This window comes from Erinaceus europaeus, chromosome 4 (genome assembly GCF_950295315.1).
Source record: "Erinaceus europaeus chromosome 4, mEriEur2.1, whole genome shotgun sequence".
Taxonomy (NCBI): domain Eukaryota; kingdom Metazoa; phylum Chordata; class Mammalia; order Eulipotyphla; family Erinaceidae; genus Erinaceus; species Erinaceus europaeus.
This window is the reverse complement of record NC_080165.1, coordinates 119,826,660-119,853,985: the sequence shown is the minus strand read 5'-3', so window position 1 is coordinate 119,853,985 and position 27,326 is coordinate 119,826,660. Positions and strand designations below refer to the sequence as shown.

Sequence of the window (27,326 nt, the reverse complement as noted above, 5' to 3'; positions counted from 1 at the left end):
AACATATGTGTACACAGATCTTTTTGGATGGATGTGTTGGGTTCCTTAGGATATATCCCCAGGAGAGGAATTGCAGGGTCATAGGGTAGGTCCATGTCTAGCCTTCTGAGAGTTCTCCAGACTGTTCTCCACAGAGGCTGGACCAATTGACATTCCCACCAGCAGTGTTGGAGGGTTCCTTTGACCCCACACCCTCTCCAGCATTTGCTGCTGTTACCTTTTCTGATGTATGACATTCTCACAGGAGTGAAGTGATATCTCATTGTTGTCTTTATTTGTATTTCTCTGACAATCAGAGACTTGGAGCATTTTTTCATGTGTTTCTCAGCCTTTTGGATCTCTTCTGTGGTGAATATTCTGTCCATGTCCTCCCCTCATTTTTGGATGGGGTTATTTGTTGTCTTGTTGTTGAGTCTGGCAAGCTCTTTATATATGTTGGTTATTAAACTCTTTTTTTTATAAAATTTTTTAAAATATTTTATTTTATTTATTTATTCCCTTTTGTTGCCCTTGTTGTTTTATTGTTGTAGTTATTATTGTTGTTGTCGTCATTGTTGGATAGGACAGAGAGAAATGGAGAGAGGAGGGGAAGACAGAGAGGGGGAGAGAAAGATAGACACCTGCAGACCTGCTTCACCCCCTGTGAAGCGAATCCCCTTCAGGTGGGCAGCCGGGGTTCGAACCGGGATCCTTATGCCGGTCCTTGTGCTTTGCGCCACCTGCGCTTAACCCGCTGCGCTGCAGCCCGACTCCCAAGGTTATTAAACTCTTATCTGATGTATGGCATGTAAAGATCTTCTCCCATTCTGTGAGGGGTCTCTTGGTTTGGGTAGTGGTTTCTTTTGCTGTGAAGAAGCTTTTTAATTTGATGTAGTCCCATAGGTTTATACTTGCCTTAGTCTTCTTTTTAACTGGATTCGTTTCATTGAAAATGTCTTTAAAATGTATGCGGAAAAGAGTTCTGCCAATATTTTCCTCTAAGTATCTGATAGTTTGTGGTCTAACATCCAAGTCCTTGATCCACTTGGAATTTACTTTTGTATTTGGTGAAATACAGTGATTCAGTTTCATTCTTCTGCATGTTTCAACCCATTTAATCCAACACCATTTGTTGAAGAGACTCTGCTTTCCCCATGTAATAGTCTGGGCACCTTTGTCAAAGATTAGATGTCCATAGGTGTGGGGCCTCACATCTGGGCTCTCAATTCTATTCCACTGATCAGTATGTCTATTCATGTTCCAGTACCAAGCAGTTTTGATGACAATGGCCCTATAATACAGTTAGAAATCTGGGAGTGTGATGCCTCCGGTTCTGTTCTTTTTTCTCAAGATTGTTTTGGCAATTCTAGGTCGTTTTTGGTTCCAGATAAACATTTGTAGCATTTGTTCTATTCTCCTAAAAAATGTGCTTGGGATCTTGATGGGGATAGCATTAAATTTGTAGATGGCTCTGGGTAATATATTCATTTTGATGATGTTAATTTTCCTAACCCATGAACATGGAATATCTTTCCACTTCTTTGTGTCTTTTTCAATTTCCTTGAGTAGTGACTCATAATTTTCAGTGTATAAGTCTTTCACTTCTTTGGTTAGAATTATTCTTAGATATTTTATTGTTTTTGTTGCTATAGTAAAAGGAATTGATTTCTGGATTTAAATTTCTTCTAACTTAGTTTAACTTAGTTCTTCAAACTTAGTTTGCATAGAGGAATGCCACTGACTTTTGAATGTTAATTTTATAGCCTGACACCTTACTGTATTGCCTGATGATTCCCAAAAGCTTCTTGCTGGATTCTTTAGTTTTTTCCTTGTATACTATCATGTCATCTGCAAATAAGGAGAGTTTGACTTCTTCTCTTCCAATCTGTATCCCTTTAATTCCTTGCTCCTGCCTGATTGCTATGGCAAGAACTTCCAACACTATGTTGAATAGTAATGGTGATAGTGGGCAGCCCTGTCTAGTACCTGATCTGAGGGGAAATGCTTCCAGTTTTTCACCGTTGAATATGATGTTGGCTGTAGGTTTGCTATATATAGACTCCACTATCTTCAGGAATTTTCCATCTATTCCCATTTTTGTTGTGTTTTGATCATTAAGGGATGTTGTATTTTTGTCAAAGGCTTTCTCTGCATCTATTGATATGACCATGTGGTTTTTGGTCTTGCTTTTGTGGATGTGGTGGATCACATTGATTCATTTATGTATATTAAACCAACCTTGCATGCCTGGGATAAACCCCACTTGGTCATGATGAACAGTCTTTTTGATATACTGCTGTATCCGGTTAGCTAGAATTTTGTTCAGTATTTTCGCATCTATGTTCATCAGAGATATTGGTCTGTAGTTTTCTTTTTTGGTTGTGTCCCTGTCTGCTTTTGGTATCAAAGTGATGTTAGCTTCATAGAAGCTGGCAGGGAGTATTCCAGTGTCTTCAATCTTCTGGAAGACTTTTAAAAGTAGAGGTATTAGTTCTTCTTTGAAGGTTTTGTAGAATTCATTTGTAAAACTATCTGGTCCAGGACTTTTATTTTTGGGGAGATTTTTGATAACTATTTCAATTTCATTAGCTGTGATGGGCCTGTTCATGTTATCCACTTCCTCTTTACTTAGTTTTGGAAGTTGGTAGGTATCTAGGAAATCGTCCATTTCTTCCAGGTTCTTTAGCTTGGTGGCATGTAGTTGTTTACAGTAAATTTTATTTCACTAATCAGCTATAAGATTTTCATCTTCTGGGGGCTGGGTGGTAGCACAGCGGGTTAAACGCACATGGCGCAAAACACAAGGACCAGTTTAAGAATCCTGGTTCAGCCCCCATCTCCCCACCTGCGGCGGGGTGTGGGTGGGGTGTGGGGGGATGTTGCTTCGCAAACTGTGAAGCAGGTCTGCAGTTGTCTATCTTCTCCTCCTCTCTGTCTTCCCCTCTCGATCTCTCTCTGTCCTGTCCAACAGCAGTTATAACAACAATAACAACTACAAGGGCAACAAAATGAAAAAATATGCCTCCAGGAGCAGTGGATTCCTAGTGCTGGCTCTGAGCCCCAGCAATAATCCTAGAGGGGGAAAAAAAAATTCAACTTCTGAGAATGAATTTCCTCCTGATGCTTGACTTTCTGACTTTCACTTTTCCTTCTTTCTTTCTTCCTTCCTTCCTTTCTTTTTTTCCTTCCTTCCTTCCTTCCTTCCTTTCTCTCTCTCTCTCCTCTCTTTTTTCTTTCTCCTTTTTGTGTCTTTCTTCTTTCCTGGAGGACATTTGCAAAGAGGTAATAAACTTGAAGATTTATAATTTAAATATTTGGATATTTCTAGTGGAGGGGGAGGCTTAATGAAACGAGCAGGACATGAATTTAAAACTCCCACCAGAAGTAAGACAAATGAATCTAAATCTTATTTTAAATCTTGATACAATTAGAATTACTAAATTTGTGTAAATCCTAGGATAAACTTGAAAGAGCTGTGATAGCTTATTAAATTATTAATAGGTTAGTAATGTTTTAGGGGAATATAAGATAATGATATAGTTTCATACCACACCTACTACCAAAGTTCTGAGACCCACTCCCTTCTACTACCCCCACCAACCATCACAGTCCTCACAAAGTCTGAGAGGCAGTTTACATTTTTTCTCTTCTGCAAGTTCACATGGTTCAACTTTCTGCATTTATCATATGAACAAAACTGAAAGCTCCATGGGTGGTCTATCTAGTATAGTCAGTGATGATTTGGGGTTCCAGCCGGTGGCACACCTGGTTAAACACACACATTACAATACACAAGGCCCCAGGTTCAAGCCTCTGGTCCCCATCTGCAGGGAGGAAAGCTTCATGAATGGTGAAGCAGTGCTGCAGGTGTCTGTCTGTCTCCCTCTCAATCTCGCCCTCCCCTCTAAACAGAAAAATTCTTTCTGTCTGTACCTAATAAATAAATACAATATTAAAAAAACTATTTTTGTATGACGTGGAACTAGATTATTCTGGTTAGGACCTCAGCTCTTCTGCCCACCAGAAGAACCATTTGAACAAAGTGAAATAAATCTCTGTAATTCACTTGTATCACGTGCCTTCTACCTCACCATTCACTGTGCTAGATAGACAGTGCAGGGGGTCATCAGTAGTTTTCATTCAGTTAAAGCTCACTTTAAAGGCCAGGTAGTGGCACACCCAGTAGAGTGCACATTTTACGAAACACAAGAATCTATGCTCAAGTCCCTTGCCCCCACATACACAGAGGAAACTTCACAAGTAATAGTGTAATGCTGTAGGTGGCTGTCTTTCTCCATCTCCCCTCCCCTATTTCTGTCTCTATCAAATAAAAAAAGAAATATATATAATTCACTTAAAATTTTTTATTTTGAGAAAGGCCTTGACATTATTGCTATTATTCTGTACACATTCTTAAAACTATACATTCATTTTTAGTACTATATTTTTCTCCCAGGACTGCCACAACGAATTACCACAGATTTGGTGGTACAAAACGTCATAAATATGGTTTCATATGGTTCTAAAGGCCAGAAATTCAAAAGTTCAAGATCAAGGTATTATAAAAGCTATGATATTAGTATTATTTTGCTACCTGGATAATAGCTGAACATTTGTGCCTGCAGGACAACTACAATGTACCAGGAAGTCATTTCATTTTCTTTTTAAGTTATAATAGAGACATAGAGGAACAGAGTAGGAGGGAGAGAAAGAGACACTTGTAGATCTACTCCACCACTCGTGATGCTTCATCTCACAGGTAGGGGCAGGTAGTTTGAACCCAGATTCTCTTGCATGGTGGCATGTGCACTCTACTGGGGGGGGGGCACAGTCCCTGCCCCCTTTATTATTTCTTTAAAATGGAGACTCCTTCACCTCTTTCAGCTTCCAGTACTCCAGCTGCATCACTCCAACCTCAGGCACACATGGCCTTCCCCTCTGTTTCTCTCTTCTCAATTCTCCTCAGTGTAAGGGCTCCACTGTTCAACATAGAGGACAGCTTAAATCCATGATGATCTCAACTGGGGGCCCTTCACTTAATTTTCAGGCTTTTGCAAAGATTCTATTTTGTAACTATCACATGTACAGTCACAGGGCAAGAGGGAAATGGTTATCTTTTAGAGAGCTGTCAACGCACTACAGTTTTCAAAAGCATACAACTTCCTGTATTATTGATGTCCTCTATTGGATATGACTTCATATCTCATTGTTTTGATTATTACTAAATTGGTGATACGTAATAGTAATGGATCTATTTTGTGGTCTGTCACATTTGCTCAGATAACTAGGTGTAATGAAATGAAATTAATTTGTTTTGCAGCTAACAGTAGAACTTCAGCTAGTCAATATGATGCTTTAATTACAAGTAATTTGGTACCAATGTATGAGGAATTCAAAAGTGAGTATATATGTAAATTATTAAGAATACCTAAATTATTTCCTGGACTTTTTTACCTGATGATATGAGTGTTTTACTCTAGTGATTTAAATATAAGAACAAGAAGGATATCTGACATAACTTCTTTTCAGCTTGGACTGACTAGTATTTTGATGATTTATTTTTAAACCTAGTTTATCTGTAAAGAGTTATTTATGAATCTAAAATTTCTGAGATGCATAAAAGTTAATAAAAGGTGTTTTTCTCCAGAATCATAAAGCAGCATGTTGTGACCATTTTTTAATACTCAATGTCCCCAAAGTAATTCTATCCTTTAGAGGAATTTAGAGGCACATTTAACTATAATTTCAAGTCTGCAGTGACATCAACAACAAAAAGCTATCATCAATATGACTATTTACTTTTTTGATATTTAAGACTATTTTGGAATTGACAATCACTAGTATCAATTATCAAAGCAGAATTTAATGTTATTTAAATATGTCTACCTGTATAGTTAGATATATTTAAATAACATCAAGTAGCATATAGTTAATAGAGACAAATATTTTTTAAAGGTCAACAAAAGTAAGAGCTTTTACCATGACACCAACTTGGCTTTCCTGGGCAGATGACCTCACCAATGTGCTCTGGAACCTTCCCAGAGCCCTACCCCATTAGGGAAAGATAGAAACAGGTTGGGGGTATGGATCTACCAACACCCATGTCCAGTGGAGAAGCAATTACAGGAGCCAGACCTCCCACCTTCTGTACCCCATAAAGATCTTTGGTCCTTACTCCCAGAAGGATAAAGAATAGAGAACCTTCCAGTAGAGGTCATGGAATATGGAACTCTGGTGGTGGGAACTGTATAGAATTGTACTCCTAATATCCCATGATACTGTCAATCATTATTAAATCACTAATAATAATTTTTAAAAAACTAAGAGCTTTTATTAAAAAGGTAAGCAAAACTGACAAACTTTTAACTAGACTAAGAAAAAAGATGATTCAAATATCTTTCCAATGAAAGAGACATTGCAGTTGATGTTACATAAATACAAAGAATCATGGGAAATTTATGCCAACATAATAGATAATCTAGACCAACCTATTAGACTGTACCTTTAAATAAACAGAAAATTAAAACAGACCAATAATGAAGGTGATGAATTCAATAATAAAATGAAAGGTGGGACCAGATGACTTTACTGGTGAACTCCAGAAAACATTGAAAGAAGAGCTAATACCAATCTTTCTTCAATTTTTTTAATTTATAAAATGGAAACTGACAAATCCATGGATAAGAAGGGTACAACTCCACACAATTCCCACCACCAGAACTCCATTTCCCATCCCCTCCCCGATAGCTTCCCTATTCTTTAACACTCTGGGAGTATGGACCTAAGGTCATTACAGGGTGCAGAAGGTGGAAGGTCTGGCTTCTGTAATTGCTTCCCCGCTGAACATGGGCATTGACAGGTCGATCCATACTCCCAGCCGGTCTCTCTCTTTCTCTAGTGGGGCAGGACTCTGGGGAAGTTGGGCTCCAAGACACTTTGGTGGGGTTGTCTACCCTGGGAAGTCTGGATGGCATCATGATAGTATCTGGAACCTGGTAGCTGAAAAAGAGTTAAGATATAAAGCAGAATAAATTGTTGACTAATCATGAGCCTAAAGGCCAGAATATTGTAGATGATTTCTTCAGTTCTTAAAAACAATTGAGAACACTTTCTAGCCTGTCTTATGATGCCAGCATTAATATCATGACAGTAATGCATACAAATACAATGTAAGAAAAGGAAATCACAAGCCAATAACCTTTATCAGCACAGATGCAAAAATTCCCAACAAAATGTTAGCAACTAAATTCACCATCACATTAACAAAGATCAAATACCATGATCAAGTGACCTTTATCCCCAGAGTACACGGTGATTGGACAGGCACAAACCAGAGTGATCCACCAAATAAACAGAATGAAGGCTAAATGTCATCTGATCATCTCAAAAAGTAGTCCTTGACAACATCCTTTCATGATAAATTCTTTCAAATGAAGTATTGTACAAGGCATATATGACAACCCCACAGCTCACACTGTGTTCAAGGTGAAAAAGTCTTTTCCATAAGATGAGAAACAAGACAAATATGCCCAGTCTCACTGCTTCTACTTGACATAGTACTGAAAGTGCTGGGGCAAGTTGGCAAGAAAAAGATATGAAATGTATCCAAATTTAAAATGAATTGCCTCTGTCTACTAGTGGCATGATCCAACATGATACGAGTATTTTTTTAACACTTTCTTCGTTTACTTCCAGAAATGTGGGATTACTTTCACAATGTTTTTCTTGTGAAGCATGCCACAGAAAGAAATGGAGTAAATGTGGTCAGTGGACCAATATTTGATTATAATTATGATGGTCATTTTGACTCTACAAATGAAATTACAGGGTAAGTAGTTTGATATCAGATGGACATTTTAATTTAGAAATTATGTGTATTATAATGGGAAATTTCTATAATTCAATACAAACTGAATATTCTAAATGCTATATTGTATATTTGTTTGTAGATACACATGACAATTTTAGTGTAGTTGACTGTGTTCAAGTAGTTTACCTAGTTATTATTTAAAACTTCCATAAGGAATTTTTTCACTGCTCAGTTCTGGTTTATGGTGATCTTGAGAATTGAGCCTGTGACCTCTGGTGCCTCAGGAATGAAAGACTGTTGTATAAACCAGTCCTCATATGGTCAAGTATTTAATGAATTAGCCAGGAAAAAATAGCATGAAAGAGTTGAAATTTTTATTTGGAAATCACCTAAACAAATGGGCAAAGGAGAAAATGTGATGTAAAGATTAAAGAGGAAATCATTATACTATTATTATTGTGTTGGTGAAAAAGTCATAATGTATTTTTCTATGCAAAAAATGTGTCATGACTTTTCCAACAATCCCAAATAAATATACAACAATACATAATTAAATTAAAAAATCAAGTTAGTTCATAACATTGTCCAATAGTGGTTGATTAGTAAAGGTATTTTTAAAACAAATTTAATTGGTGTATTATTTTATTTTACTTTTACTTGCGAAACATTCCTATACTAGACAATTTAGGGGCACACAAGGGTATACTTTTTATTATCTTTATTTATTTATTGGAGAGAGAGAGAGCCAGAAATGGAGAGGGAAGGGGGAGATAGGGAGAGAGACAGAGAGACACCTGCAGCCCTGCTTCACCACTCGTGAAGCTTTCCCCCTGCAGGTAGGGACCAGGGGCTTGAACCTGGGTCCTTGTGCACTGTAATGTGTGCATTTAAGCAGGTGCTCCACCACTTGGCCCCTAGTAAAGGTATTTTAAAAAATATTTTTGTTATTTTATTTATTGTATAGAAACAGAGAGAAATTAAGAGGGAGGAGGAGATAGAGAAGGAGAGAGAGAGACACCTACAACACTTGCAGCACTTCGTCATTTGTGAAGCTTCCCGTCTACAAGTGGGGACTAGGGGCTTGAACCCTGGTTCTTATGCATTATAACATGTGCACTCAATCAGTTACACCACCAACTAGCCCTGACTAGCAAAAGTATTTTCCAGAAGAGGATTCAAATAGGAAAAAATACAATCAAAAATTAATAACTGAAGACACTTTTGTGCTTGGTATCTGAAACCCAAGGGCTGTCCTATCCATTTTATGTATTTATTCCTAGCTCTACTCCTGAAGTTGGTAATGGAACATCACTTCCATGCAGAAGCTGAGAAAGATTAGTAAGTCCTAGAATAACTAAGGGTTCCTGCACATTTCAAGCATCTGATGAAAGTGCACAAGTCCAGTTGTAATCTTCATTTTCAGACCTTGCTCTAGCAGAACACATTACATTGAGACACAAAACCAAAAACACAAAGATTAGAAAACACAGGAGGCAGACTATCATCTGCTGTTCAATGTTTTCTTTTGTTTTTTCATAATATTAAAATTACCAAGTGGCCTGAAAAGTGACATAGCAGTAGAATTCTGAGCAAACAAGTACAGACTCTGTCTCCAGAACTGCATTTGCCAGGGTGATAACTTTGATGATATATCTCTCTTTCTCTCCCAAAATAAATCTTAAAAATAGTGATTAGACTTTGTGTGTGATACATTTTTGTTCTGCTCATTTATTTTTAATTTTTTTATAATTTTAATTAGCCTTATTTATGTATTGGATACAGAAATTGAGATGGAAGGGGGTGATAGAGAAGGAGAGGGACAGAGAGACACCAGCAACATGGCTTTACCACTTACAAAGCTTTCCCCTTGCAAGTGGGAACTAGGAGGCTTGAACCCGGGTCCTTGCACATTGTAACATGTGTGCTCAATCAGGTGCCCCATCACCCTGCCCCAATTTTACTCATTAAAATCTGAAACAATGTAATAAAATTGTGTGCTTTTAAAAAAAATTGTGCTTTCTATTTTTAACATCTTATTTGTACCGTTACATTTCTTTTAAGATATGAAAGACATTCATAAATTTTAGAAACAAAAGTGTAATAACAACAGAAATTTTCAATTATATTTTCCAGATATGTATTCAACACCACTGTTCCCATCCCAACACACTACTTTGTGATACTTACTAGCTGTAAAAATAAGAGCCACACCCCTGATGCCTGCCCTGGGGGCTTAGATGTTCTGCCTTTTATCATCCCTCACCGACCTACCAATGTGGAGAGTTGCCCTGTGAGTATGCTCTAGAAAAATTCCTGGACCCTCAGAAAGTGCTTAATCAGAGTTCATCTGGGCTCTCAGAAATTAATCTTATTTCAGTATATTTTCAAAGGTGTTTCAGAGGTGAATCACGCTAAAAATGACCTCATTTTAAAACTTTAAACAATTAATCTCTAAGTGACTGTCATCAATACAAACATGTAGATACAGACCTAGACAAGTGTCTATATATGTATATCTCACATACTTTATTTACATACATTTTACTTACAATCATTATTAAGGGAAGGAGTGATATTCCATTTATCTCTTTATTTTTTATTATTATTGATTTAAAAATGATGGATAAGACTGTAGAATAAGAGAGGTACAATTCCACACAATTCCTACCACCAGAGTTCCATATGTCATCCCCTCTGTTGGAAGCTTTCCTATTCTTTATCCCTTTGGGAGCATGGGCCCAAGATCATTATGGGGTGCCGAAAGTGGGAGGTCTGGCTTCTGTAATTGCTTCTCCACTGGACTTGGGCGTCAGGAAGTCGACTCATACTCCCATCCTGTTTCTATCGTCTCAGCTGATAGTGGAATTAAGCTAACACTTATATTTCTTTCCTTTAGACCTTAAGGTTCCATTACAAGTTGACACTAAATTAATTTTTGCTAAATTAATATGTAAATGTAAAAATTCCATCAAACTGAAACAAGTTCATTCAAGTATATTTCTTTTTTAGCATCATGTACTTAAATTACCTTATAATTATTTTTTGCATGTATGTAAAATATATATGTATATATATATTTTTTTAATTAAGGGGGTTAATGCTTTATGGATTCATTATATATGCATACAAGTTTTTCCCTCTCTTCCCTCCTTTTCCCTCCACATGTCCTTTGCTTTGGTGCAATGCATCATGTACAGCCCATGTTTCATTTTGTGCTCTCCCTCCCCATCCCTACTTTATTATGTTCTGCTAATAAGTAAATTCATTTATTATTACTTCTTCTCTTTTTGACTTATCTCACTCAACATGATGTGCTTAATTTTCATCCAAGAGAATGCAAAGAAGACAACTTCACCATTCTTACTAGCTGAATAGTATTCCTTCATATAATTTTAGCCAGCCATCTAATGTTGGACATCTGGGTTACTTCTAGGTTCTGGTCATTACAAATTGTGCTGCTATGAACATAGGTGTACATAGATCTCTTTTCATAGGTTTTTCTGTTTCCTTTGGGAAAATCTCCAGGAGAGGAATTTCTGGGACATAAGTCTCCAGATTGCTTTCCACAATGGTTGGACCACTTTGCACCCCCACTAGCAATATAGAAGTGTCTCTTTTTTTCCACATCCTCTCCAACATTTGTCATTTCTTTTTCTTTTTTCTTTTTCTTTTTTATTTAAGAAAGGATTAATTAACAAAACCATAGGGTAGGAGGGGTACAACTCCACACAGTTCCCACCACCCAATCTCCATATCCCACCCCCTCCCCTGATAGCTTTCCCATTTAACATTTGTTATTTCTACCCTTTCTGTACTGTGTGCGCTTAACCCAGTGCCCCACAGTCTGGGCCCTGCCCTTTCTAATGAATGACATTCTCACAGGTGTAAAGTGGTATCTCATTGTTGTTTTAATTTGCATTTCTCTGATGACCAGTGACGTTAAGCACCTTCTCATATTATCTGTTCATTGAGGATCTCTTCCTCAATGAAATTTCTGTAGGAGGGGGGGCGGGGATTGGTTGGTAGCGCAGTGGGTTAAGCACACATGGCTCAAAGTGCAAAGAACAGTGTAAGGATCCCGGTTCGAACCCTGGGCTGAGGAGGGGATGTCGCAAGAGGTAAAACGTCTGTGCCGGTGTCTATCTTTCTCTCCCCCTTTCTGTCTTCCCCTCCTCTCTCCATTTCTCTCTGCCCTATCCAACAACAATGACATAAACAACAACAACAACAACGATAATAACCACAACAACGATAAAACAACAAGGGCAACAAAAGGGGGAGGGGGAAAGCCTCCAGGAGTAGTGGATTCGTGGTGCAGGCACCGAACCCCAGCAATAACCCTAGAGGCAAAAAAAAAGAATTTCTGTCCATGTCCTTGCCCCATTTTTTAAAAAATTTATTAGTGGTCCACAAAATATAAAGTAACAGAGGTATAATTCCACACTGTTCCCACCACTAGAGTTTTGGATCCCCATCTCCTCCATTGGAGCTACAGGAGTTCTCCTACTAGTCAGACCTACACCTATTACTTCCTTTTTTTTTTTTTTCTCTTCTTTCTCCCAGTCCTGATAGAGTTGGAATTCAGAGCCCTCTGGTCATTTTCTTTTTGGGGGCTGCAGAAGGTGTGCGTTCTGGCTTCTGTAATTGCTTCTCCAGTGGACATGAGCGTTGGCACGTTGATCCATATCCCCTGCCATTTATATCTTTCCCTAGTCAGGTAGGGCTCTTGAGAGGTGAGGTTCCAGGATACATACGTAAGACCCAAGGAAGTCAGAATGGAATCATGATGGAGTCTGCAACTTAGTGGGTGAAAAGTGGCAAGATACAAAGCAGGACAAAATAATTAGTGAACAGGAATCCAAAAATAGGAGTAGAGCAGATGAGAACAGGTATTTCAGAGTGGGAAGAAATGAAGAAATCTGTTTTCAGGTTTGTTCCTAGGGGCCTTTTGTAGTTTTTTGCTTGAGTTTGATAGCTAACATGAAGTTGGAGAAAAATATTGTCTTGAGAAGATGGTATCAGAGTTGAGAATAGGACTATAAAGTTGGATTAGGGAAGAGAGAATCTCCCAGTATTGAAGAAAATCTATAAATACAATTGTTTACTCCATCCACCTGACCCCAGGTCCATTTATATTTATATGTAACACAAGAGCCTGTGTGACCTCTGAGTCCCTGTTGGTCTGAGTTCATGGTCATAGCCGGGAATTTTCTAGGCCACCCCTATCTGAACCAGTCTTCCCAGCCTCCCTTTAGATAGTGGGCATTCTCTGCTCTTTATAAGGAGGACAAATTTCTGGAGTGACCCATGGAGGGCTTATGCTGACATTCCTGATGGATGTGACCTGTGATGGTGGAGAGAGGGATCTATTATTGGTCTAAGTCTATCCCTATTTTCTAATGGGGTTGCTTGTTTCCTTGGTGCTTGTTTTTTGAGCTCTTTATGTATTTTGGTTATTAGTCCTTTGTCTGATGTGTGTTGTGTAAAGATCTTCTCCCATCCCATTGGGTGTCTTTCTGACCACCAAAGAGGTGGTACTCTTTGCTGTGCAGAAGTTCTTGAATGTGATGTAGTCCCAATGGTTTATTTTTGCTTTTATTTTCTTTGCTGTTGGATTTGAATCCTTGAGGATTTTTTTGAAGCATAGGTCATGAAGTGTCCTGCCAGTATTTTCTTCTATGCATTTGACAGTTTCTGGCCTAATGGCCATGTCCTTGACCCACCTGGAGTTGACTTTTATGCATGGTGATGAGTGATGGTTCAACTTCAGCCACTTACTTGTCCAGTGGACTACTGAAACTGGAAATTAAAATTTAATAACTAGGTAATATTGGGCTTACTCTGTGTTCTTTCAGGTTCTTCAACATAAATGACTTCCTCACACTTGAGGATGGAGAAGCACAGATAAATAAGACATTATTTCTATCTATAGATGGTCATAGTCTAACACTTAGGAGCCTAGAACAAGGGAGGGATATGTGGCACGAGAGATGAAGAGATTTATTATATTTTCAAAGGAGAAATACTGATAGGGTAAGTAGAATTCTAGTTGGAGATTTAAGATAGGATTTGATTGGATTTGTGGTGACAATTGAATGCCAAGTTTAGTCTCTGAATTGTGGTTTGCTTGTAATCCTAGAGGAGGAAAGGATTTCCAAATGATAAGCTATCAGGAGATGCCTAGTCCAAATTTTTTTTTCCTCAGAATTTTATTTAGTTATGACAAAAGTAAGCCATAATTCTTCATTTCACCTAATAGCAAACAGTGAATATATATATATGTGTGTGTATATATATATATATATATATATATTCATAAAGGTTACTATTAGCCATTGTAGATTGTTTAGAATTAGAATGAGTATGCAAAGAAGAAACTACCCTTCTCTATGCCATTACTATTTTTGTTTTCATTTTATTTATGGGTTAGTGGTCTATAGTACAGTATTGAAATGTTAGTACACCAATTCCTCAAAACCCTTTTCATACCCTTCCAAACCCTCCCTCCCTAGAGTGGTTTTGTTTTGTTTTGCTTTTGCTTTGGTGTAGTACCTCCTACCTACTCCAAGTTTCACTTTGTGTTTTTCTTTTTTTTTTTTTTTCTTTTTTTGCCGCCAGGGTTATCATTGGGGCTCAGTGCCTGCACTCCTGGAGGCCATTTTTCCCATTTTGTTGACCTTGTTATTGTGGAAGACAAAGAGGGGAAGAGAAAGATAGACACTTGAAGATCTGCTTAACAACTTGTGAAACTACACTCCCTGCAGGTGGGGAGTGAGGGCTTGAACCGCTATCCTTATGTGGATCCTTACACTTAATCCGCTGTATATATAATTTATTTTGGATAGAGGCAAAGAGAAATTACAAGGGGAGAAAGAGAGATTAATAACTGTAATACTGTTTCACCTTTCCTGAGACTTCCCCCTGTAGGTGGGGGCTGGGAACTTGAACCTGAGTCCCAGTGCTCTGTATCATACCACTTTACAAGGTATGCCACTACCCAGTCCCATTTTGTGTTTTTCTTTATTAGTTGTGTTTCTTATGTTCCATCTATAAGTGAGGTCATCTGGTATCTGTCTTTCTTTTTTTGACTTATCTCACTTAACATAATTCCTTAAATTTCCATCCAAGATAAGCAAAGAAGATGACTTTATTATTTTTGATAGTCAAGTCAACTTCTTTAACATTTGCTATTAGATATTTGGGTTGTTTTCAAGATTAGGCTACTATAAATTGTGCTGCTATGAACACACTTGTACATAGATCTCTTTGGATGGATGTGTTTATTTCCTTTGGATATTTCTCCTAGAAATAAATTTCTGGGCCATAGGCAATGATGATGATGAGGATAATGATATAATATTGCCACCAGGGTTGTCACTGGGGTTTGGTGCCTGCATGATGAATCCATCATTCCAAGTGACCATTTTTATTCTTTTTCTTTCTTTGTTTTTTCCTTTTATACAGCTAGAGAGAAACTGAAAGAAGGGGAAGGAGAACAGGGGAGAACAAGAGAGGGAGGGATATAAATCACTGCTTGACCACTCATGAAACTTCACCCGCAAGTGGGAACCAGGGACTTGAACATGGGTCCTCATGTACAGTAATATGTTTGCTCTACATTTCCTCCATGACCCAGACCCCCATTATTTTATCAGGGACTTTGAAAACTAATCTTTCCCATTTTCTATCCCTCTGGGAGCATGGACCCAGGGTCCTTGTGGGATGCAGAAAGTAGAAGGTCTGGCTTCTGTAATTGCTTCCCCACTGAACATGGGCGTTGACTGGTCAGTCCATACTCCCAGTCTGCCTCTCTCTTTCCCTAGTAGGGTGTGTCTCTGGGGAAGCAGAGCTCCAGGACACATTGGTGGGGTCTTCTATCCAGGGAAGCCTGGCTGGCATCCTGATGGCATCTGGAACCTGGTGACTGAAAGAGAGTTAACATACGAAGCCAAACAAATTATTGAGCAATCATGGACCCAAAGCTTGGAATAGTGGAGAGGAAGTGTTAGGGGGGGTACTCACTGCAAACCCTAGTGTACTTCTGCTTTCAGGTATCAGGGGAGTGGGTGGGAAATGGAGATTGGGTGGTGGGAATTGTGTGGAATTGTACCCCTCCTACCCTATGGTTTTGTTAATTAATCCTTTCTTAAATAAAAAAAAGAAAAATAATCTTAATGTTGATTATTAGCACATCTGGAAGAGCACACATGTTACAATACAAAAAAAAAAGTGGAGGGGGTGATGGCTCACCTTGTTGAGCACACATATTACAATTAGCAAGGACCTGGGTTCAAGCCCCTGGTTCCCACCTGCAGGAGGAAAGCTTCACAAGTGTCGGAGCAGTTCTGCAAGTCTCTCTCTTTTACTCTCTCTCTCTCTCTCTCTGTCTCTCTATTAAGATTTTATTTATTTATTCATGAGAAAGATATGAGGAGAGAGAGAGCCAGAAATCACTCTAGTACATGTGTTGCCAGAGATTGAACTTGGAACCTAATGCTTGAAAGTCCAGTGCTTTATCCACTGTGCCACCTCCCAGACCACTCTTTTCCTGCCTATCTCCCTTATCTCTCAATTTCTGGCTCTCTATCAAATAAATAAATATAGTAAAATTTTTTTAAAAAACCAGAAAAGTACAATTAATCTTACATAGCTTCATTCTCCTCTTCAAATTGTTAGCATACTACTAGATGAATATACTTACTTATCTTAAAATTTAATTTTTACTAAGATATACTTTCTCATCCAAAAATCTATTGCCAATAAAAGAGACAAAAATATCCTAACTTGTACTAAGACTTCATCACAGTTACCCACAGTTGACCCTGAAGGCCTAAAAGTCAGGTGGAGTTCTTGAAACTACTTGACCCATATTTTGAGTTTCCTACTTAGTCCTGTCCCCTGTTTTTCCCCTTCGTCTCTTCTCCCTTTAGAATGTCACCTTTCCCCAGTTATCCTGCTAAGTAGAAATAATATGAAGCATCTCCATCCAATGTGGAAATGACTTCACATCTCCACTAAATAGCATATAATCGCTAATAAACATTTTCATAATTCTGAGGAACTTGAAGTATATTTATAAGGAGTGTTATATATAAAGATAATTATGACACATAATGAGATAAGTATAAAAAAACTTAAACTATGATTAAAAGAAAGATTGTAGCATTATTTTTTTTATTTTTTTATATTTATTGTTGTAGTTGTTACTGATGTCGTCGTCATTGTTGGATAGGACAGAGAGAAATGGAGAGAGGAGGGGAAAACAGAGAGGGAGAGAGAAAAATAGACACCTGCAGACCTGCTTCACCACCTGTGAAGCGACCCCCCTGCAGGTGGGGAGCCTGGGGCTGGAACCCGGATACTTGAGGCGGTCCTTGCACTTGGTGCCACATGTGCTTAACCTGCTGTGCTACTGCCCGACTCCCTGTAACACTATTAAGATGTGGATATTAATTAGACATGGAGAAGGGGTGAGATAGGATGAGAAAAAGTCAAATGTAACTGGAGATTAAGGTCAGAAAATATATATATAACTGTTGATTTTGGAATAGTGAATTTTTTCTTGGTCATATTCAGGTTGAGAGAATAATTGAATATTGATGGAGGGGTTATATAAAATATATAATAAAATAAAAGTTATTGTATTAATTTCAGAATTCAATAACCTTGGGTTCAGTTATTGGCTTGACCTTTTCCAGTGAATAACCTGATTACTTTCCTCAGCAATCAAAAAGAAATTCACTCTCCTCATGAAGTTCTGAGCATTAAATGAGATTTTTTTTTATAAAATCTTAGAGATTCCTGAGAAACAGCAAGCAACTGGTGGTTATTATAAAGGAATCACATCTTTTGATGGGATTACATCCATTATTTCCTTTTCTTTTTCTGATTTTTATCATAGCGTTGTTCAGCTCTGATTTATTATAGTGCCGGGCATGGCCGGTGCGCCGCTATGTTCCATCGCTGGGGAGCCAGAGACAACCCGAATTGCCCCTGCAGCTACAGACAGACTATGACCCACATAGTCAATGACTGCCACCTCTCCAGATTCAAAGGAGGTCTCGAACAAGGGCAGCAAAATGGGGGGAAAAGGGAATGGCCTCCAGGAGCTGTTGATTCATAGTACCACGGAGCCCCAGCGATAACCCTGGAGAAAAAAAAAAAAGCTAGCAGCTGCTATTGAAACAACAGATGCACAACTCCTCTTTCTGATTAGTCTAGTAACCAAACTCATCTTCTCTCTCTCATCACTGAGGCTTCAAACTCCAAGTTGATTTTTTTTTTTTTCAGTTAGAAAGACATAGAAAAAAATCACAACACTGAAGGTAGCCTCTATGCAGTGGGGGCTGGCTCAAACTGAGTCATATACCCTTGACAAAGAAGGCACACTATACAATTGAGCTAACTTGTTAGCCCCCTAGGTACACAGTCGTTTTTATTTTCATTTTCCCTATTTTTCAATCTTTTCTCTTTATCCTTTTTCTTTCTCCCTTAAATTTGTATCATTAAAGTTCTAATTATATGGATGAGAATGTTGTCAAGTCAAAGTGACTATCGCCATTGTCAATTATTCAGCAGGTATTATGAAATGTAGGTATTAGAGTTTGAGAGAGAAATGGTACCTGTAGAAATAGATTTGGTATTAAATCATGGGAGTGAAAGAAAAGAAAAAAACCTGCCACTGGGAGTAAAAAAAAAAAAAGTAGAGAGATCTAAAGATAGAATAGAAGGATATATTTCCAGAATGAAAAACAAACACTAGAGTCAGTTGAGGAAACAAGAGACCATCAAAAAAGTAAAACTTTAGAGGTGTGTAGTCTGGGGGCCAGGTGGCGGTGCACCAGGCTGAGTGCACATGTTGAGCTGCGCAAAAGAGGAACTCTCAGATGCCTTGTGCTTGTTGCTTTTCTAAAAAGTCTATTTGGTTGAGTCATCCTCAGCAAAGCAGTTTTGATAGGTTTGTAGGAGCAATAACCAAATACTAAATGTTAAAGAGTGGTAATTAGAAAGTAATTAGGGCAGAAAAATATTGAGACTGGCATTGCTTTAAGAAAAAATAACTTGAATGGTCTGGGAGGTGGCACAGTGGACAAAGCATTGGATTCTCAAGAAGGAGGTCTGAGTTCGATCCCTGGCAGCACAGGTATCAAAGTCGTGTCTGGTTCTTTCTCTCTCCTCCTTAATTTATTCATTAATAAATAAAATACATTAAAAAATAACTGAGTTGTAATTTAATACTGCTATTTACAAAACATGCATATACCCATATATATATAACAAAACCTAAATAATCTAAATGTATCTTATAAAAATTTTACATATGCTAAGTAGCTAATCTGTTGGTATACACTCAGAGCAGTTGCCTGTACCTGGCTTCTAGCCAGATTGGTGGTGCTAGTGAACTATTTGATAATAAATAGCTTGGCTTTTATCCTTGCCCGAGTCTAATTAATTTAAAAGCATTGATTGAGATGTTGAAAAATAAAACACTGTCGAGAGTTTACTAAGTGTTTAGTTGACTGGTCAAATAAGACAGAAATTTGAGTAATCTATGTCAATCTATGTCAATTTTTTATTGGGGAATTAATGTTTTACAAAATACAATAGTTTGTACATGCATAACATTTCCCAGTTTTCCATATAACAATACAACCCCCTCTGTCATCTTTCTTGGATCTGTATTCTCCCCACCCATCCACCCCGGAGTCTTTTACTTTGATGCAATACGCCAATTCCAGTTCAGGTTCTATTTGTGTTTTCTCTTCTGACCTTTTTTTTCAACTTCTGCCAGAGAGTGAGATCATCCAATATTGAAGTCAAACTTTTATGTGTCATATTCATTTACAAAGTGAACTCATATTATGAACTCATGCAGAGAAATGTCCTTATGGTTTAAAACTAACAGTAATTTCCTCTTAACTTTTTCTGGGCCAAATAGTAGCTGCCTATTTTAGGTCTGCATATTAATAAAAAAACACAGTGTTGAGTAAAGGGAGCATTCTTAAAATACACTCATCCAATTAAGCAAACATTTTTATATTTAAAAAAATTAACTGAAAAGTAGGAATGTCATGTGAATATCATGAAACACAAGGACCAACATAAAGATCCCAGCTCCCCACCTGCAGGGGGGTCGCTTAACAAGTGGTGAAGGAAGTCTGCAGGTGTCTTTCTCTCCCCCTCTCTATCTTCCCCTCCTCTCTCCATTTCTCTCTGTCCTATCCAACAACAACAACAACAGCAGTAAGAACAATAACAAGGGCAACAAAATGGAAAAAATAGCCTCCAGGAGCAGTGGGTTAGTGGTGCAGGCACCCAGCCCCAGTGGTAATCCTGGAGGCAAAATAAATAAATATTTTCATAGATACCCATGGCTCTGATGTACTGAGTTTACTTTATATAGTAAAAAGTATATCTATTAAAGTCTTAAAAATATTTGAAAATGTACTTAGCTATAATATTCAATGTAGTAAAATTTAAAGGGGGGAAACACTATGTCATGCCATGGTTTGGGCAAGGATATGGAGAAGTGGAATTATCCTAAACTGCCAGAAAAAGTATATATTGGTATAAAATTTTCATATCTGGCAAAATTAAAGCTGCATACATTTATATAGCCTTAGGTTCTTGAACATAGTAGGGCTATGCCAATGTATTCATGATTGTATTACTCATAAATCAAAACATCTATCAACAGAACAGTAAAAAAACTAAATTGTACTACATCACTAACCATAACTAAAAGCATTTTAATATCTAGATATATTTGTTTTTGACACATCATAAATATAATTCTGGATGATCACTATAGAAATTCTATAGAAAAGTGTAAATACCATTTATTGAATCATTTATATGAGTTTGAAAGCTCATAAACCAACACTGTGTTGTATTTTTTTTTTAATTTTTTATTTAAGAAAGGATTAGTGAACAAAAGCATAAGGTAGGAGGGGTACAACTCCACACAATTCCCACCACCCAATCCCCATAACCCACCCCCTCCCATGATAGCTTTCCCATTCTCTATCCCTCTGGGAGCATGGACCCAGGGTCGTTGAGGGTTGCAGAAGGTAGAAGGTCTGGCTTCTGTAATTGCTTCCCCGCTGAACATGGGCGTTGACTGGTCGGTCCATACCCCCAGTCTGCCTCTCTCTTTCCCTAGTAGGGTGTGTCTCTGGGGAAGCTGAGCTCCAGGACACATTGGTGGGGTCTTCAATCCAGGGAAGCCTAGCCAGCATCCTGGTGGCATCTGGAACCTGGTGATTGAAAAGAGAGTTAACATATGAAGCCAAACAATTTGTTGAGCAATCCTGGATCCCAAGCTTTGTATTTTTATATGCAGTAAAATGTTTTGAAGCAGACTCACACTGGTTCCTACTAGTGATTAGCTCTAAGTAGACGAAATGAACCTAACTTAACCTTTAATACCATATTCCTTTAAAACATTTACATCAGCGGTAAATGTAAGAATGGCTGAACTTTGCAATTTTGTAGTGATTTTTATTTGGTATTGAACACATGGTATTTCTCTTTTTCATCTATTTCAAGGTATTACAATATTTTATCTTTCTCAAATTAAGATTGAAGGCAGTAAAATCACAGGGAAAAACCAACTTCTAAATTGTACAATTTCTTTCTGTTATTTAAAACCATACTTTATAGAAAACAGTCTGTTGTTTCTCTTTTTCAGGAATACAAAACAGAAAGTATTTGGGTTGAGGAAAGATTAAAAGCCCACACTGCTCGGGTTCGTGATGTGGAACTTCTTACTGGACTTGACTTTTATCAGGAAAAACCACAGCCTGTCTCTGAAATTTTGCAGCTAAAGACATATTTACCCACCTTTGAAACTACTATTTAAGTTGATATACAAAATAATTTTGGTAAATATGAATGACTTTTTCTGTTGAAAAATAAAGTTTTCTGTTTTTTTGTCCTTAATTTCTCTAAATGTCATGTTGCATTATCTTACATTTTACATAAATATATAGCATTTGTATATATGAATGTTCATTATTTTATATATTTACTTATTCCTTCCACAAGCAAGAGAAAGAGGCCAAAGCATTGCTCTGGCATATACAGAATTGGAATTAAATTTAAGGTTTCATACATGCAAGCTGTGTTTTTTACCAGCTGAATCATCTTCCCAGGCACTGAATATGTATTATTGTAAAGTTACTTTTTTAAAATGCAGACATTTTCTATATTATACCTTCTTTAGTATACTTATCACCTCACTTTTAATATTTGATCATACTTTTCTGCCTAGCCTTTCCTAAGCAGAATAAAAGTGAGTTATCATTTGGGAACTGAATAAATTTGACATCAGTTTTTTTAAAATATATTTTCTCCTTTATCAACTCAACAATATTTATTAAAATAATTTTATTATTTATTTTTACCAGAGCACTGCTCAGCTCTAGCTTACGGTGGTGTGGGGGATTGAATTTGAACCTGAGACTTTGGAGTCTCAGGCTTGAGAGTCTCTTTGCATAACCATTATGCTATCTACCTCCGCCATAAAATGAAATATTTACACTATCTTTATTTAATAATTTCTCTTGAAAATCTGTAACAGCAAATATATATTGCATAAATTCATGAAAATATCTTTTACAAAGAACAGAAAAGCATCATAGACTAGAAAACATCCTTAAAAGTAGTTTAAACAATTTATAAAGTATAGAGAGACAAAGAGAAACGATTATACTACAATTCTATTCAGAAATATGTCAGGGTTGGTGTGCTAATTTACTTGGGTGCCTGATTCCCATCACATTGGGGAAAATTTCCTTTCTGTAGTCTCCTTCTCTCTCCCTGTTTTTCAGCATTTGTCTGAAAAAAATCTATCCAGGGTAGTGAATCTCTAGCAATGACAAAAGAGAGAAAGAAAAAAGTCTCTATGTTGCTACATGGGCATTGTTAAATGAAGAGTAAGTGGTAGTGTGTACAGTTTGCTCTCATTTTCCAGGGATCAAAAAATATTTTGTACAAATGACCTGATTTTATTTATTTTTTATTTGCTTCCCCCCCCCCTTTGTTGCCCTTGTTGTTTTATTGTTGTTATTGCTGTCATTGTTGTTGGATAGGACAGAGAGAAATGGAGAGAGGAGGGGAAGACAGAGAGGGGGAGATAAAGATAGACACCTGCAGACCTGCTTCACCACCTGTGAAGTGATGTCCCTGCAAGTAGGGCGCAGGGGGCCTCAAACTGGGATCCTTATGCTGGTCTGTGTGCTTGGCGCCAATGTGCACTTAACCCACTAGGCTACTGCCCGACCTCCAAATGACCTTATTTTATAAACAAATTTAGGATACATATTAGCTGTTGTGACAACTCAGTTCTAACATCTTATCAAGGAAATAATCATAAAGCTGATATAGCCCAATATAAGTGCATTTACAAAATGGTTAGATTTGGCCATAAGCTGAAGCTTATCACCTCCTGATTTATATAATAAAGTTGGGTTAGAGAGAGGCAATATTTACTTTTTTACCAGAACACTGCTCAACTCTGGCCTAGGGTTGTGCGGGGGATTGAACCTGGGACTTTGTAGCCTCAGGCTTGATGGTCTTTTTGCATAACCATTAGGCTATCTACCCCTGCAGAGAAAGGCAGAAATTGGTAGCATTAAATGAGAGATAAATGCAATTATTTTATTCCCATTGTAACAGAAAGAAAAATGATAAAACCTACTAGTCACTCTCCTTTCTCTCTTTTTTCCTTTTTTTAAATATGTATTTATTTATTCTTTTTTTTTGTGGCCCTTGTTTTATTATAGTTACTATTGTTGTTGTTCTTATTGATGTCGTTGTTGGATAGGACAGAGAGAAATGGAGAGAGGAGGGGAAGATAAAGAGGGGGAGAGGAAGAGAGACACCTGCAGACCTGCTTTACCGCTCATGAAGCGACTCCCCAGCAGATGGGGAACGGGGGCTCGAATTGGGATCCTTTAGCCAGTCCTTGCGCTTTATGCCACCTGCGCTTAACCCACTGCACTACTGCCCAACTCCCCTCTCTTTTTTTTTCACCTTTGCATAAGTAACAGTGTCTCAGTAATGAAAAATATCATGACCTCAGTTCAGAAAAATAAAATATTCTATCAGATTTCAACTGGATAATAACCATTAATTATAACTAGTAGTAATGTTATTTTAATGTATTTTTCCACTTGTAGGGTTTACTTTTAAAATTACACAGTGAGAAATGTACTTTATAGAAAAGTTAAAAGACAAGACAGATTATTTCCAATTCTTTGGACATGATGCTAGTATTTGTTATCTGGTATATAGAGAGAGTTCCTCCAATCATCAGTCCCTTGATCCTCCAGGTTTGCTGGGAATTCAGACCTAAGTCTGCGGAGAAAAGTGAATAGTTACAACTCTGAACTGAGTTTTTTTCCTAGTTGCAATTTTCAGGAAAATGCTTAGGTTTGGAAATTTAAAAATACTTTTCAGCAGAAAGAATAATGTATCTGATAAAGAAATGACTGCTTGAAATTTCAGTAAATGCTAAATTTTTAACCAACCTGTGCCCATAATCTGGATAACTGAAAATTGATGGTCTCTGCTCTTTGGGTGTAGCAGAAATCCATATCATCGTTCAGGATTAACCAGTATCCCAGTCTTCTTTAGTTGCTTCTTGACTTTTGGACAATAGAAAGATATCACCTCAGTTGATAAAATTGATATTTTTTTTACTCTATTAGCATTGAGATATGTGATCAATTAAACCTTTTTCTTAAAATTTTTATTTATTTGTTTTCTCTTTTGTTGCCCTTGTTTTTATTGTTGTAGTTATTATTGTTGTTGTTATTGATGTCATTGTTGTTGGATAGGACAGAGAGAAATGGAGAAAGGAGGGGAAGACAGCGATGGGGAGAGAAAGATAGACACCTGCAGACCTGCTTCACCACCTGTGAAGTGACTGCCCTGCAGGTGGGGAGCTGAGGGCTCGAACCTGGATTTTAGCCTGTCCTTGAACTTCACGCCATGTGCGCTGAACCCTCAACTGAACTTTTGACAAGTGCTTTTTATGCACATGACACATTAATCAAATTGTATCTCTTAAACAGAGGAATCAATATTAATATTTTAATAGATTTTTATATTTTAAATATATGTGGACATTTTTATGAGTTTACATATTACTGAATCAAAGATTATAATTAATTGGGGGAACCAGGTTATGCACACATGTCACCTTCTGCAAGGATTTGGGTTTGAGCCTACACTCCCCACAGGCAGGGAAATGCTTCATGAATGATGAAGCAGGTCTACAGGTATCTTTCTTTTTCTCTCCTCTCTATCTGCTCCCCTCCCCTTTCCTTCCCTTTCTTTCCCTCTCAGTTTCTCTGTCCTGTCAAATAAGCAGAAGAGAAAAAATAAAAGGGGCAGGGAATGGCCACCGGGAACAGTGGATTTGTAGTGTAGGCACTGAGCCCCAGTAATAACTCCAGTGTGTGTGGGGGGGACAATCTTTATTTGTAAAAAAAAGAACTTTTCAACATGCAAGATGAGCCTTAGAAACAGACTTGGAAAAAGGGGAGATTCTAAATGTTGGCTTGGCTTGTTTTCCAGGTTTAGTTAAAATTCTGCAAACTAAATTTCTCAATGAATTTCTTCTTTTTTCCTCACCTTCCTCCTCCTACTCTTCCTGTTCTTCTAAACTTTCAGAGATTTTAGTGTAATCATAGGAATAAAGGGAGCTCAGATCTGGTTTTTTTGAAAAGTATCGCACATTTTCTGGGCAAGGAAAAGTAGATATGTGAACGTGAGCAAGATGAATAATTGTCCTCTATTGGTGTGCCAAGGATTCATCTTTAGTCACTGATTTGACTGGAGTTTACTGTAGAAATAGTCATCAGTATCTGGTCATATTAGAATAAATGAATGGACTTTTCTAGGGGTCTATATTTATACTTAGGAATTGAACTGATCTTAATGCTATAAATCACATCTGGTTTTTGCATTTGAGTGTATTTCCAAATCATTTTTGGGTTCTGTGAAAATTCTCTTGCCCCAGGGAAATAAATCTCTTTTCCTTTCTCCACCTCCACCCCCACCCATGCATCACCACTACCCCCACCACCACTACTTCTCATCTGTTTACTTTGGGAGGTCCTGGCCTGAGAATGGAAATGGGACATAAACTGAAACAGTTTTCAAAAACACAAACAGGGTTGTTGGAAGTAAGGACTTCCTTCTTACACCAGACCTTGGCAGACCACAATCACTCCCTCAATCAGTGAATTCACACTTGAGCAAACTTCCAGACAGGAACAAACCTCAGTCTTTCAGTGACAGAGAATTCATGCAACTCTGACTTTGTCCCAAATCACAGTATAAACACAGTTGGATGACAGCTAATAAAATACAACACTAGGCTCAGCCGGGTTGGTTCTGTTATTCTAAGATACTGTGTTTCTCAGTGTGTAAATTAAAAATCCATAGGTCTTGAAGAGACCTAGAGAGTCCACCTGGCTCACTTGTTCCGGCTCACTTTACCATAGGAAAATGTTCTTTTTCTCTAAGGGATAAGAGAAGATGTTAAGTAAGTTTTCTTATTTTGTGAAATTAAGAAAGTGTGTTTAATGACAAACACAGTGATTTGCCTATTCAGTGTAATAACTATGAAAATTATAATTGTCTTCTAAGAAATGTATATTATTATTTGAGTAGTATGTTGTGTGTGACAATGAACTGATAAGGGTATAATTTCCTAAGACACTAGGGTTTAAATCCTGGTTTCCTAGTTGTATAACCTGGAACAAGTACTATATAACTCTACAATTTAGTTTTCTCATAAATCACAGGAGATAATTTAGTACTAACCTCATAAATTCAGGAAGTCACTACATAGAAATATTCACAATAGAGGCTATAATCTGGTGGCATTACCCTCTTTCAAACATACAGAGAATACAAGGCAACTGCTTCCCTTTAAGTTGGATTTAAGCACAGTTTCAGTGACTCAAATTTGTGGACTGTGTTAGATTGTTCTTTTCCCTGTGTTTTGGGTGTTTGACTCCTATAGTTCCTGCCAGGATGAGTTAGTCACATTAATGGCATCATCCATGGTTTGTGGTTGCCCTGGTCTTTAAGTTTACCCTGTCTTTATTACACTCCCTATTCACTGGCTAAGTCCAAGGATATTCTTTATAAGTTATGGTCACATTAGCAATTTAAGGGGAGGGAGGAAACATGGCATGGTTAACCTTGTTGCTCAGGGATATTGTAAAAACCGGGAACTCACTGACCACAGAGGCTCCAATCCACTGGTCTTGGCAGTAGACTCAAGCATTTCCTGCAGATCTGTCTAGATCTCAGGTTAGAAAACAGACTTTTTCTTCAGAGACTTAATCAACTATAAATGCAGATTCTAACTTCAGCCTTTGTAGCATTTAAGTTGAATTTTCAAAAAAATAAGGGCAAAAATACAGAAGCAGTTTTTGATACCTTTGATACTAAATTTCTTTTTTGTTCTCGTTTTACATATGAAACCAACTACCTTTCCATGCTCATTTGATAACCT

At 37.6% G+C, this 27,326-nt stretch overlaps 1 protein-coding gene across 2 annotated transcripts in view; it reads left to right on the top strand.

The window, feature by feature from the left end:
* Window positions 1-21,740, top strand: part of ENPP3 (ectonucleotide pyrophosphatase/phosphodiesterase 3) — a 101,281-nt gene extending 79,541 nt beyond the window's left edge. For both annotated transcript variants that reach the window (XM_016193737.2, XM_060190443.1), the window contains exons 20-23: window positions 5,300-5,377; window positions 7,675-7,807; window positions 9,923-10,079; window positions 21,480-21,740. In XM_016193737.2, coding sequence (XP_016049223.2) covers window positions 5,300-5,377; window positions 7,675-7,807; window positions 9,923-10,079; window positions 21,480-21,650 — 539 coding nt within the window. In that variant the 3' untranslated portion in view covers window positions 21,651-21,740. The remainder of the gene's footprint in view (window positions 1-5,299; window positions 5,378-7,674; window positions 7,808-9,922; window positions 10,080-21,479) is intronic.
* The last annotated feature ends 5,586 nt before the right edge of the window (window positions 21,741-27,326 follow it).